At 49.8% G+C, this 13,407-nt stretch overlaps 1 protein-coding gene across 2 annotated transcripts in view; it reads right to left on the bottom strand.

Annotated features, from left to right (window-relative positions):
* The window catches only part of Itga9 (integrin subunit alpha 9), a 296,995-nt gene that overhangs the window by 206,418 nt on the left and 77,170 nt on the right, over positions 1-13,407 (bottom strand). For both annotated transcript variants that reach the window (XM_021172021.3, XM_085828171.1), the window contains exon 14: positions 8,300-8,454. In XM_021172021.3, coding sequence (XP_021027680.1) covers positions 8,300-8,454 — 155 coding nt within the window. The remainder of the gene's footprint in view (positions 1-8,299; positions 8,455-13,407) is intronic.

Raw genomic sequence — 13,407 nt, 5'->3', positions numbered from 1 at the left:
ACTCAGCCCCTATACCTGAGAGGACAGTGCCAGACAGCAGAGTGGCCTGCACACAGAATAGAATATAAAAAGGAAGGAGGCTATGATGCTAAATGCATGCCAGGTAAACCCAGAACACCTTGCCTCCATCACTCTGGAAGTCTATAAGTAAACAGCCAGCTGTAAGTTTTACTAGGTAACTGAACTCCTGCATCAGCAGATCTACAGCCCTGTTCTCTGCAGCAAGGGCCAGCCCTTCTCTAAGCCATTCTATTTATTAACTCTTTTGTGGGTTCTAAGGTTATTGTATTTTTTAAGGCTTTTAAATATATATATATATATATATATATATGTATATATACATATATATATATTACATGTATGTATGTGATTGTGTGTTACATGGGAGCAAGTGCTCTAGGGTGCTACAAGAGACATCAGACCTCCTGGAACCGGAGGTCCAGCTGGCTGAGCTGCCCAGCTTGGGTACTGGGAACCAAACTTGGGTCCTCCAGAGACTCCAATCACTGAGCCATTTTCCTAGCTCCAGGAAGTATAGTTTTTATAGTAGACAAATGACAATGTCTGCCTCTAACATGACCAGATGAGATAGCTGACCAGTGGGGAGGCAAACAAGAGCCCCACCCCCACCCCCACAAGCCATCTCCACACACCCATCTGTCAGAAGCTGAGCCACTGAAAGCCAGTGCCTGGCCAGTATTTAAGTATGGTGAGGCCAACTCACAGGAATGACTGTGTCCTTAAGCAACATCAAAGAGACCCGAGACCCAGGGAAGTCTGAACAGGGAGAGAGAAAGGTTATTTGTCAGTTGTCCTTAGCTACATCTCAGCATACTTTTGTTGTATCTAATGGTTTCCCTGGGCCCCTGCCATATCATGGCTCCCCATCATGCCCAGATGGCAGATTCTAAGCCACCGAAGGCTATGATGCCCCAACTTGCATATTCCAACAAGCAGCTGGTTTCTAAGGTGATGCTGGGCCACCAGGAGGGACCCAGGGCATGGGTCATCCCAGGAGATAGTTCTACTATTAAGAAAAGGGCATCTAGAGAAAGTGCTTTTATAGAGAAAGCACGGGGTAGAAGCAGATGCTACAAGTGGAGTGTGTGTGTATAGACTGCCAAGGTCTTGAAGAAATCCTCTGGGTCAGCTCATGCAAAACCTCCATTTTTGAGACAAAGGAACCTGTGGCTTCCAAATGGAAATACTCAGTCCAGCCCAAGAGCCATCTACCATTCAGTGGAATCAAGACCTCTCCAGATCTAGTCTGGCTACTCCTACCACACAGTCTGAGAACTTAATTTTTCAGTGTCACCTGACCTGAAACCTCTTACTCTCTGAATGCAGAAGTGGCAGAACCAAGCACAGACTGAGGTCCAGAGCCAAACGCTAAGGCAATCTACCATTGATTTCAGGCACCAACAACCCCACGGTATGAAAGGTTACGTTTAAATGAAGCGAGTTTCGGGATGCTATGTAGCAACATCACATCTGGAGATGCCCACTGCTGGGACAAGTCAGAGGCTGTGGCTAGAGCCACATGGTTTTACCAGCCCTTGTCCAGCCATCCTCTTGGCTGACAAGTGAGGGTTGTCCATGCCCCCCAGGAAAAGGAAACTGGGAGGGACAGCAGACCGTGGTGATCCAGCCAAATGAGCTTAGAGAGAATGGAAGGAAGACAGGAAGACAGGGCAGAAGCTGTGGACTCCAACACACATCCTCTTGGCCTTTTCCAATCTCTCTGTCTCCACTAAGGTACTTTTCCAGTTCATGGTAGAAGCCAGGACTCCAAGCAGCACCCAGCAGGTAGACAGCGTTTTCTTTCCCCCAGGGTACCTCACACTGAGGCATGAGATGCCCAGCAGGACTGAGTTTAATGGACCCACAGTGGTGACATGCTTAGTCATACAGGCCCTATTTGGTTTGCTAGAATGGCTAATTTATGTGCCAATTTGGTTGGACCTCGGTACCCCATCAAGCACTGAACTACACACCTCTGTAAGGGTCTTTTGAAATGAGTTTGACAATTAAATTATTAAACTTTGAATGAAGCAAAACAAATTCCACAATGTGGGTGGGCTGCATTGGTTGAAAATCTTGAGAAGAAAACCCCTAAGTTCTTTCTGTATCCCAATAAGGAATTCTGCATCGAACCTGTCTACAGATCTAAACCGAAGCTTCAGCTCAGCCCCGCATCTTTGCCTAATTCAGAATTCAGGCTTGTCAGTCCTATTGTCCTATGAGCCAATCCCTTAAAACCCATCAGCTCACCCCACACCCCCTGATACTTATTCTTCCCATTTCCAATCTCCCTGGTCTGTTCCTCTGGAGAACCCTGCTTATGCCAATATTCTGCCATATTTACAGGCTGGTACTGCCCGGGCTCTTCCCTCTGCCAAGGTGTGCCCTGAGACCCTTGTCTTGGGAGTCTATTGTGGGAGATTTTAAATTAACCCAGGGCAAGTCAGAATAGGGGAATGACTTTGGCTTGCTACGCTGTGCTGGGTACTTTGCAAGCACCTACTGCTCAAAGGATCACTGCAGTCCCGAGTGAAGATTCTGGAGGCTCATGGCAGGGGAGGAGGCTGCAGTTCAAACGACAGAGCCACAGATGAGACACCAGCTCTGCTCTGAGTGGGGCATTCAGGTGCCAACCCCTTAACCTAGCAGCTTTATCCCCAGTGCTCAAGTGTCTGATCCCAGACAGACCTGGTTATCCACCTGCCAAAGGTAATCATTTCCTCTCTGGAGCTGCCTCCTACGCGGTATGGAATTTATCTTGACATTTTAAGTCTATATACGTTGATTCTTCATCTGACTTCTCCCTTCTAGAAACAAACATGATTCACCGTGAAGAAACTCCTGAGTGAGGAGAGTCTGGGAGCTGCCAGAGTAAGAAGAAACAGTCGACTGTGAAGCCCTCCGCTCCAGCGGGACCTTTAAATAGCTCCCACTCAAGTGCCCCACACATGCTAGGCTGGAGCCAATCAGCTCGCTTGAGGTCGGGTGGTGCCTGAGTAGCAACCCCTTAATGCAAGCCAGCCCTCAAAGCCCCTGCCCAGGAGGATGCTGGTTCTGGTTAGCTCCGGTTCTCACAGCACATGACACATCACGTTCTTCCTTCTGGCAGTTTGTGTCAATGCCATGTCGAATGATGTCATGTGGTGGAAAAGCTGACCGTCCCCAGTCATGCCCCTCCCCTCCCTGCCCCAGAGCTGGTTCCCAAAGGCCCCCCACATGGGCTGGGGCCCGGAGAGCGCCAGCTGTCTTGAATCAACTGGGGCTCTGGTCTGTCCCAGCCAACACCAAATCATCCCCAAATCTCCACCAGAACAAGGTTTCAGCTCTGAAAGTTGACTTCCAGCCTTACTCACTTCCCTCAGGGCATCCCAGGAGTGGAGGGAAAGGGACATTTCCACCTTGCTGGCTTTTCTTAACCCTCTCTCTCTTCCTCCAAAGAATGAGATATTTACTTGGACATCAATTAGTTTCTTAGGTAACTCCGTTCCTTCCGTGGACAAGGCTCTCTCCGTTTCCCATCCCTACACTTCAGGGGACCAGAAGCTTTGAGAATATTCTCTTCATGCAAAAAAAAAAAAAAAAAAAAGCTCTCCAGAGCAGATACACCACCTCTAACTTCAGAAAAAAAGGGTTTGCGGGTACCAGGTATCTGCTTCCGACTATATTTCTGCTATGCCTTTGGATGACCTGAGGGCCATCCTCTGACGCTGGGATCAACAGCTTGTCTGCAGGCAGTGATAGGGCCTCAGCTCATGGAAAGCTTTGTCAGGTTGTCTGTAAGCCAGGGAGATGTGAAGGATCAGAGAGCAAAAGACAGGCTGGGGACACAGCCCAGTGGTCGAGGGTTTTCGTAGCATGCTTGAGACCCTGGATTAAACCCCTGAACTAGCAGGTGGAAAAAGCAATGTCATGGGACTCAGCCCTTCCAAGTTTTCATCTGATGCTAGGGCAAGCCTGTGACCACCAAGACAACCCTATGGTCTAGCTAGAGACATAGCCTATGGGTAAGGAGTAAATCAATCTTGGTTACAGAAATCAATTCTCTTTTGTGGCTGTCAGGAGGCTCTAGGAAGCCGCAGGCAGCCAAGGATGAAGCATCCGAGAATACTCTTTGGAATGAGCCGAACTCTTGTTTGCAATTGCTTAGTGAAACATGGGATAAACCTGTTTGTGAGGCTGCCTGCTGCCAGAGTGGGAAGCCAGCCGGCATGCCACTTGGCACGTGTCTAGAAGGGCAAGTGAGGAGACCCCTCCCGCTAGAATGCGAGCCTGTGCTCTGTGCCCAGGGCTGAGCACAGCGTCTGGCAGAGCTTCATCACGCTTTGCTGATCCAAGAGCCCAAAATAACACAGATGAGGTTCATCTTCCCACCTCCATGCTTCCAGAGTCTAGGGTGAGCACGGAGAACGGCCTCTGAGAGCCAAGGCTCTCTGGAGTAGGAATGTGGCCTTCATACTTCAGATCCCCCGTGAACCCGGATGCTTCTCTGCTGGTTTATGAAGCCCTTGGTTCTCAGTCCCAAGCCCACTGTCCGTCCACTCTGCTGTGACTCTAGGGTTGGGATCCCACAAACCTGTTTTGCCAACAGCTCCCTGTGAGGTTCTGCCAATAACAAGAGGGAGAGAGAGACAGGGAGCCTGCAAGGCTGGAGGGCTAAGAAGGTCTTCCTCCTCCATGCTTATTCATCCGCTTAACCAATAACTTTTTTTTTTTGTCATGGCAGCTGGCCCCAACAGCCATAATTCAACTTCCTAGTTTCTTCTCCATGGCCCAAAGGCCTCATCATATTTTCTCAGAGGGGTATGTAGTTCCACCCAGTGCTCTCTCCTTAAAGAATTGGGTTGGAGTTGCACAGGGTCCCTTCCACAAACTCTCAGGTTCTGATAACCCCAAGGAAGGAGTTAACTGAGTGTAACCTTGACAGGCCACCCAGAAGCTTGGTAAAGCACAGGTCAGTCTTCTACCTGGAATTCTCATTCAGTTTGCGTGTACATGGCTAACTAGAAGCCCGCAGGAGATGCCATGCAGCTGATCTGAGCAGCTAGCTGGCCAGCTACTGGCTTGGACTCAGCCATGGCAGCTCTCCTCTGCAGTTACCGCTGCTTCCTCTCTGGCCTGCTCAGTCCCTTCCAAGAAGAGTCAAACCCTCTTACAATGTATACTGCGGCAATCTGTTTCCTCACTGGATTTTGCTTATTACAGTGGCCAAGGCAAATTCACCCCTTATGGACATCCCATTTCTCACAGTATTCCCAGAAGTCACCATTGACCCTCTACAGGCTGAACTTGACACTGCTGTGACCAAATGAGAGTTGAGATTTCCCATTGCTGAAGCAAGATTGAAGAGACGTGTACTTGGCCAAGCCCGATGGGTTCCAAGGACAAGATGCAGATTCCCAAGGGACAAGACAGTTTCTCTGGCTCCCAAAGCCATCCTCCAAATGGGTCATGTGACTGAAGACCCACCAGACTGATGCTACAGAAGACCCCACCCTGGTTGTAACTCAGACATGCCGAGTGTCCAGAAGACCTTTCCAGACAGGCATCACCAGGCAGTCCATAGACAACACCCGGGACTGCTAGGGGTCCACCGCCAAAAAGAAGTAGAAAGGAATACAGAGCCCCCAGCTATGCCTTCTGAATGCAGAGGCCTAGGAGATGACCCTGGGTAGAGGACCCTGTGCCCTGGAGGTGCCTGTCCTTCCTTTATCTGGAGACTGGGGACACCGTCTTCCTAGCTCTGTGGAACCAAGAGTCTCCTCGCTGACCATGGGGGATAGCCACCTCGGCCCTGGCTTACACAGCTCCAATAAGCTACCTCCCCCACTGATGACCACATTTCCAGAACAGCCATCCATTTTTTCTCTCCAAACTCTCTGCTCCACAGCCAGCTCATTCTCCATTTCTGATTGAGATGTCCCTCATTTTCATGAAAACGACAGAAGAAAATGAGATGAGAGTTCGGGAATTCATTCCCTAAAGGGATGTAAATGAAAGCCTATCCTCTTTCTAGAGGGGTTCAAGGGCCAAGCAAAGTCCAGAAGAAACTATGATCCCCTAAAGTCCAGCTTGGGGAGAGAACCAATTCCCAACAGGGAACCAGGAGGATTGTTGGGCTAACTTACAGAGCGTGAAAGAATGGTTCCTGCAGGAGTGTGGGTGATCCCAGAGCAGCCATTCTGGAAAGTGTCACCCCAGCAGAGATGACAACTTCCCCATAGCTGCATGGTCCTCACCTCTCCGGTGACCTTCCACGGCCACTCCAGCGTGCCAGAGACTGTGAGGCCAAGCGCAATTAGGGCAGAATGACATACAAATGGCTAAGAGGTATGGATGCAAATGGCTGGAGTCTCAGGTGAGTCCAGTGACCTCCCTCTTCTTCCTTCTATGAGGGAACAGACAACAACCCCATCTCAGGGGCCTTGAGTGGTTCCTGCTGTTCAGATGAAGTGATGGTGGTTGTCCCCGGAGGACAGCGTCTTACAAAGACCAGTGAGGGAACTTCTCCTTACTGCCCTATCAATTTCAATATCCTCCACACGTGAATCTTAGTTCTTCCATGTGTGCACATACATGTGCTTCTGGGGGTTGAACTCTGGGTCTCACACATGTTAAGCACTTTCTTTAAGACTCAGCTATAACTCAAGCCCCAACCTGGTTGCTAATGGCAAAGATTCCTAGAGAGCCGCAGAGTACAAAGGGGACATTTGTCTTCAGTGACTCATGTGACAGAGGCTAGGGAAATGACCCGAATGGAGGATGCACAGGGGTCAGACACCCACCACTGACCACTGCCCAGGTGGCTCGTCACTGCCTGTAAGAAGCACATCACCAACAGCCTGCCTTTCCGCAACCTTTCGATACTTTAAGGACCACAGTCAAGCTCAGACCCTCGTGGTCTGTGAAAAGCTGTTGTGTGACTGTGGCCCCGGAAAGGGTCACCGGTTGAGAAAGCATAGGGGCTCCACCCCATCTCCTCACTCAGCCCTGGAGTCTCACGCTCTGGGCCTTCTTGTCCTTAAACTCACTTCTCGGTTTCTCCGCTCTCCCAAATGCCACTCATTTTAATGTTCTACAGAACCGAAATCATAACTATAATAGTGGTGTCCACCACCACATCAGGAGCAGAGCAACGAGAACTCCCCACAGGCCTGCAGCGCGGAACTGTTCCTGGCGCAGAGCGCAGGTAGATTTGAGTAAATGGTTATTGAATGAGGATCAGTGTGAACTATTGCTTGCATATCTTCTAGAGCTCTAAAATATCCCTTTTATGTGTAACAAAATTAAGATTCAGGGGTTTGGGAGTATAGGTCTGTGATAGGCATGTATTTATCAGGCAGGAGGGCCTGGGTTTGACAACCCCCCCCTTCCCCGTTCCAACATAATAATTGCTTACAGCATCCCGTGAAATGTCTGCTAACAACTGATCAGCATGTTGATGTAACGGATGGAATGTCCTAAGTCCAGCTGAGGGAACTATACGTGTGGGTGTGCTTTGCAGGTTTGGGGGTTGTGCATAAGTACGAACTCCAGAGTAGTGCTTTTCACACTCAAATTGCACACAAACCTCACACGGACGTGGCCATCATTAGCTACAGCTCTCCAGCTGACACCGCCTCTCATCCTCGGAGGGAATCTCAACTGAGGCACGTACCTCAGTTTGCCTTGTGGTCACATCTAATAGTGTTCTTGATTGATGGTTGATTTTGGGAGGGCCCAACCCCATGTGCAGCACCATCTCCCTGGACTGTCTGAGAATATGTCTAACTGAATATGAGCTTTTCCCAAACTCTCTGAGATGCCAGAGTAACACCACACTCTTAAAAACCTGAGTCCTGGAAACCTTCACCTCCAGATCCCAAAGGCAGCTCTGTGCCGGGTACCTAGTTGATGGTGCAAGCTTTAGTGGGCGGCCTCCAGATTCCTATCATCTCCTTATGTTATTGCATGGAGTGTTGCATGCAGAGGATGCTCAGGCACTCCATCTCAGCAGCCCACACTCTGCCCCGCCCGGTGAGTTCCCGTCTGGTCCTCATGTATTTGGGGAAAGAATGCAGGAGGAGGTCCTTGTCCTAGAGCTGGAGGGTGTGTGAAATTTGAAATATGTAAATGAGCAGGGAAGAGGAAGGAAGAGCCGCAGAGGAAGAGTATCCAGTCCACAAGACCCCCTGCCTGCAAAGCCCACTGGGACTCAAAGTGGGAGGGAACTTGGAGCATCCCCCGAGTTGTCACCTCGCACCACCTAAGACTGGTGAGTCCCGACACTGTGACTCATTACCGATTTCTCCTGGTACGTTCTTGCCATGGAACTGGAAGCACACGGTGACATTCAGGCAGTTCACAGGCTGCTGTCCATCGTGACACTGAGGTGCTGTGATGTTGATGGAGCCCGGCAGGAAGATGGAGACATCCACTGTGATGACTGGTCTGGCCCTGCAGGACAAGGAGGGGGAGGGGAACCTGTGTTAAGTAGCAGCTTCCCGAACCAAACATGAACTACACAGGCAGAATAGATCTCGGGCCTTCAGCCAGCATTTAATTAAAGAATGAAATGCCCCAAGAGAGAAAGGCCAGTGTGCTCTCTGTAAGTACTTTTTCTGGTTTAAAAGTAGCACATTCCCTAAAATACTAATGGTTTGCTTCCCGGTAACAAAGGCAAGTTAGTTGTTAATGAAACACAGCTGGCTGAGGCCATAAATCAGCCACCAGATGCTGGGCGATTATTTAAAATTTCACCCAAGAAGTTCCGCTTTCCATCTCGTTGGGGAGACACTGTCGAGAAGTTTCTACAACATAAGCTGGGACTCAGAGACTAGACACAGAGCTGGCTGTGACAGCTTATCCTGGAACCCCAGAATCCCAGTAACTGACTCAGAAGGATTTCCCAGAGTTCCAGGCCAGCCTGGGTACCGGAGTGAACACTAGCATTAAGAAGCCAAAGGAAGCAGGTGGCAGGGAAGAGAGAGGCAGAGACAGAGATAGAGAGAGAGGTGGAGAACACTGGGTATACACTGAGTCGCTTCTCCCTTTTTATCTAAGTGAGTTAGAACTTGGCAAACTTCTATCTTGTCCACTTGGCCAAATATCCTCTTTCATTTATGTCTATCGACGCATTGGTTATGCTCTAAAATGAATTGATTAATGGAGTCCCAGCTGGTACCAGCAGAACACTTCAAGGAATCAGCCTGTCTGGCCTTAGGACAAAATGAAATGCAATAAACACAGCCCTCTCCCTGACATGAACACCCGCCCAGTGCCTGATGGATGGCCAGCATCCCTGGACTCCCTTGGGGCATCAAGACAAAAGCTGAGACAGAAGCAGGCATCTCTTTCCCATCATAAACATCTGCTCAAGGAGGTGTCACCTAAGCTGTGGCTTGACCTTCTCCCCTCCCAACCTTTCACCTCTCAGGAGTCCCGGCCTTCATGCATCTGGAGTGACACAGGATTAAGGGGCACCAACAGCATGGGAAAGATGTGTGTAAGGCTCAACCAACATGCACTGGGGTGACAGGACAGAGGGAACAGAGGACCAACCAACTCCAGGACAAGAGAACATGAAAGGAAAGCCTGGCCACATAAGGCACTGAGAAGACGGAGGGCATGAGGGGACCCCGCTGTAGCCGCCATTGCAGAGACAGAAGGGGAGCTGTGACTGGGCAGTGAACTGGGGGACTCTGAACAAATCTGGCTACGCGGCAAAAGGAAGTCAGGCAGCACTAAGGCCTGAAAGAGACCAACATCCTGGCCTCTCCATGTTCTTCTTTCTTCCTGAAGATGCTAGAACTACTGATAAAGTAGACCACCACACTCTCATTGGTGTACAGATGATGTTGTGATTAACTTTGTCAACCTGACAGGGTCTGGAGTCATCATGAGAACACTGGAACGGGTTTCCAGATCAGGTTAAATGAGGCAGGAAGACCCACCCTGCGTGGGGAAAGTGTGGCCCATGGGCTGGGGGTCTCGGGCTGGGTAAAAAGGAGAAATGGAGCCGAGTAGCAGCATTCGGCTCCCTCTGTGTCCTGACTATGATGCAGTGTGACCCCCTGCCTCACGCCCCTGCCTCTGCGACTCCAAAGTGACTGTACCCTTAACAAATCTTTCCTTCCTTGACTTTTTTGTTTGTTTGTTTGTTTGTTTGTTTGTTTTGTTTTTTCAAAACAGGGTTTCTCTGTGCAGTCCTGGCTGTCCTGGAACTCACTTTGTAAACCAGGCTGGCCTCGAACTCAGAAATCCGCCTGCCTCTGCCTCCCGAATGCTGGAATTAAAGGCATGCGCCACCACGCCCAGCTAGTTAGGCTTTTTATCCAGGCTTCCATCCCTTTATCGGCTGGTCAGAAAGAAGGTAAGGTCCCTTTCCAGAGAGCTCAGCTGAACATGATGGCATGATGAGCAGGAGACAGAAGGAGCAGTTCAAACAGAACTACGGTAGAGAGAATATCCTGTGTATTGTATGGATGCATCACTTGTCAATTAAAAAGCCTATGGTCTATGGCTTAGGCAGGAAATAGAAGGTGGGACATCTGGAAGGCAGAAAGGAGTCTGGGAAAGAGGAAGGCATGGGAAGATGTGAAACAGATGCATGGTATCTGAGCACAGGTAACTGCTCACGTGACAAAGTGAAGATTAAAAGAAATGGGTTATCGTGTTTTAATTCTAGTCCAAGAAGAGCCTAGATAATGTGGGCAAGGTTTTATAAACATATTTTGAGTCTGAGTCTTATTTCTGAGAGCATGGGGCTGGGAGGAAGAGCCAGGTGTAATGTCAACAAGCCACCTTGAAAACCTCACAAGGCAGGGACGGTCCTTTGAAAGAAAGGGTGGGCAAAGCCCTCCTGGGCCCGCCCATCTCCTTCCAACATCTGTTGCATCAGGTCTCTCGGGTTTTTTGTTTCCACTTCAAGTGTTGTTTTTGGATGAGGAGAAAATCTTTCGTAAGCCTCTCTGGTCATTTCCTTTGCTCTTTGGTGGCATGGCACCAGGCTCCTATCACCCGAACACAGCACCAACCCCGCCCACCCCCACCCCAGTGCAAACTTCCTCAGGGCGGAGCTGCTCCATCTCCTAGGGTGAACCCTATCTGCCACTCACCAACCCCTGAGATAACAGAGGCAGAGAGGGGCACCTGAGGACAGAGCCAGGGGTGCTTTTAAGACTTCAAAGAAGCAGGTAACTAGAGTGCTTTTCAATGGTAGAGACATCAGATCTTCACATTGTACTTCCAGATAAATAATAAACGTGGCTAGGGCACAGTTCTCATGGGGTGGTGTTCTCGTGCTCCTGACAGGGAAGGGGCAGGGGGAGGTTAGTTATGAAACCAGCCCCGGGCTTTCCTCTGTCCAAGAAGCTCATCTGCGACCACACAGATGAAGACGCTCAGTCCGATTCTCTCTGAGCCACAGCTCAAAGCTTCCCCAAATCCCAAGTGCATCCCCCAGCGCCTGCAACTGCAGCGAACCAGAAGCTATCTGCAGGCATGCACACACACACATTCCTCTTAGCTAGGTTCACCCCAAATCAGAAGAAACTCCAAATCTAACTTCCCCGAAGCACTGTCCCTGAACCATCTGTGGATCAGCAACCCACCTTCAGGAATAGCGGCCAAGACCCACTCTCACCCAGTCTCCTTCCCTCAACCACAGCTGTGTGCCTCTGCCACACGATACCCCAAAGCTGCATCAGTCAATACAATCACTGACCTTGGGTATCACCTCTGCCAGGACATGCCCACCTGGTCCTATCGGCTGAATGTGACACCACCGCTGCCCCTGACCACGTGGCCCTGCTGTGTTTTCCTACCGGCCCTTATCAGAATCTGGAAATTTCTACCAAGCTTGTCTTAATTTGCTTTCCTGTTGCTGCGATAAACACCATGACCGAAAGCAACAGGAGGAGAAAGAGGTTTATTTCAGCTTCCAATTTATGACCCATTGTTAAGGAGAGCTAAAGCAGGAGCTTGAAGCGGAAACCATCAAGGCTCACTGTTCACCAGCTTCTCCCCCTGGCTTGCCCAGCTGGCTTTCACGTTCAGACCAGACCCACCTGCCTTAGGGATGACACCGCCCACGGTGGGCCAGGCCCTCCCACATCAATTAGCAATCAGGCAAACGTCTCACAGGCCAATCAGATGGAAGCAATTCTCCCACTGGCGCTCTCTCTTCCCAGGTGTGTCAAGCTGACAACCAAGCTCACCACCGCGAAGCTCCTAGCTCTCCACCCCTAAGGCAGGTTATTAGCAGTGGTGAGAGGGCTAGAGGTTCAGTTCACGCTGTGCGTACAAGATCTCAGAAACATCGAGTTGAGTGAAAGAGCTCAGAAATTAGAATGCATACGGTGTAACCCCACTTATGTGGAATTCTGGAATAGGCGAAAGTGACCTGTGGTGACAGAAACCACAATGGCAGATGCCTATTGGGAGAAAGATGCTATTAGAACATAGGAAGACCGGTAGATAAAGCACTTGTCATGAGTTTGCTTCTCAAAACCCACATAAAGCTATAAGGACAGAACCCGTTCCACAACGCTATCCTAATGTGTGCCTCTCCAACACAATAACAATAAGAATTAACTTTTAACAGCATACGGAAATGTGCAAGGTGGCAGAAATGTACTTTGTCTTGATGGTGGTGTAATTTGCATGGGTATCCACACCAGTCAGAGCTCATTGAACCGTATGCCCAAACTGCTACGTTTTGCTGTATACAAATTACAATCCAAGAAAGAAAGAGAACACACAATGAATACAGTCGTGCACTGCACAGCGGTGAAGACAGATCGCACGTATGACGGCAGTCCCATAGATGGCACCACATAGCTGCGTTAGCTTACTGTAAGTACATACTGTGAAACTCAGCCATGATGAAATCACCTACTGAAGCATCCCTCTGAGTGCATGCCTGTGGCTGGCTGGGCACAGGACTGTACATAAAATGCTCATGTAGTCCCTGGTGTGAGGGAGGCGCTTGTCATGGTTACCTGCACCATCATCTACTTGTATATGGCTCACTGGCTAGGATCAAAGATCCAGGACCAGGACTGCCTGCCACCCTGTTCTCTGTCCAGTCTCTAGCATCAAATACACACACAGTTTCATGTTAACAGAGCAGTGTATATAAGCGGAGAGAGCGGGGGAGGAGGGCATGGACTCCTGCGATGGCAGCACCCCCATCCTCCTCTGAAGCTCGAGGTGGGGTCCTCCCACCCTCACCCATGTGCAGTCTTCCTGGCATTCCACCTCACCAGACTCGACCTTCCGCTCCATGCTGGAGTCTGAGGTCTCCCATCCACAGTGAGGGCAACTCACTTAACATCTGTACTCATGGGGCAGAGAGAGATGAACAGAAACTCCGTTGGATTCAGAGCTCACAGGGGAATAAAGATGAGG

The sequence above is a fragment of the Mus caroli genome, unplaced genomic scaffold (assembly GCF_978045245.1).
Source record: "Mus caroli unplaced genomic scaffold, Mus_caroli_1 scaffold_11, whole genome shotgun sequence".
NCBI lineage: Eukaryota > Metazoa > Chordata > Mammalia > Rodentia > Muridae > Mus > Mus caroli.
This window is presented reverse-complemented; position numbering and strand designations above follow the sequence as displayed.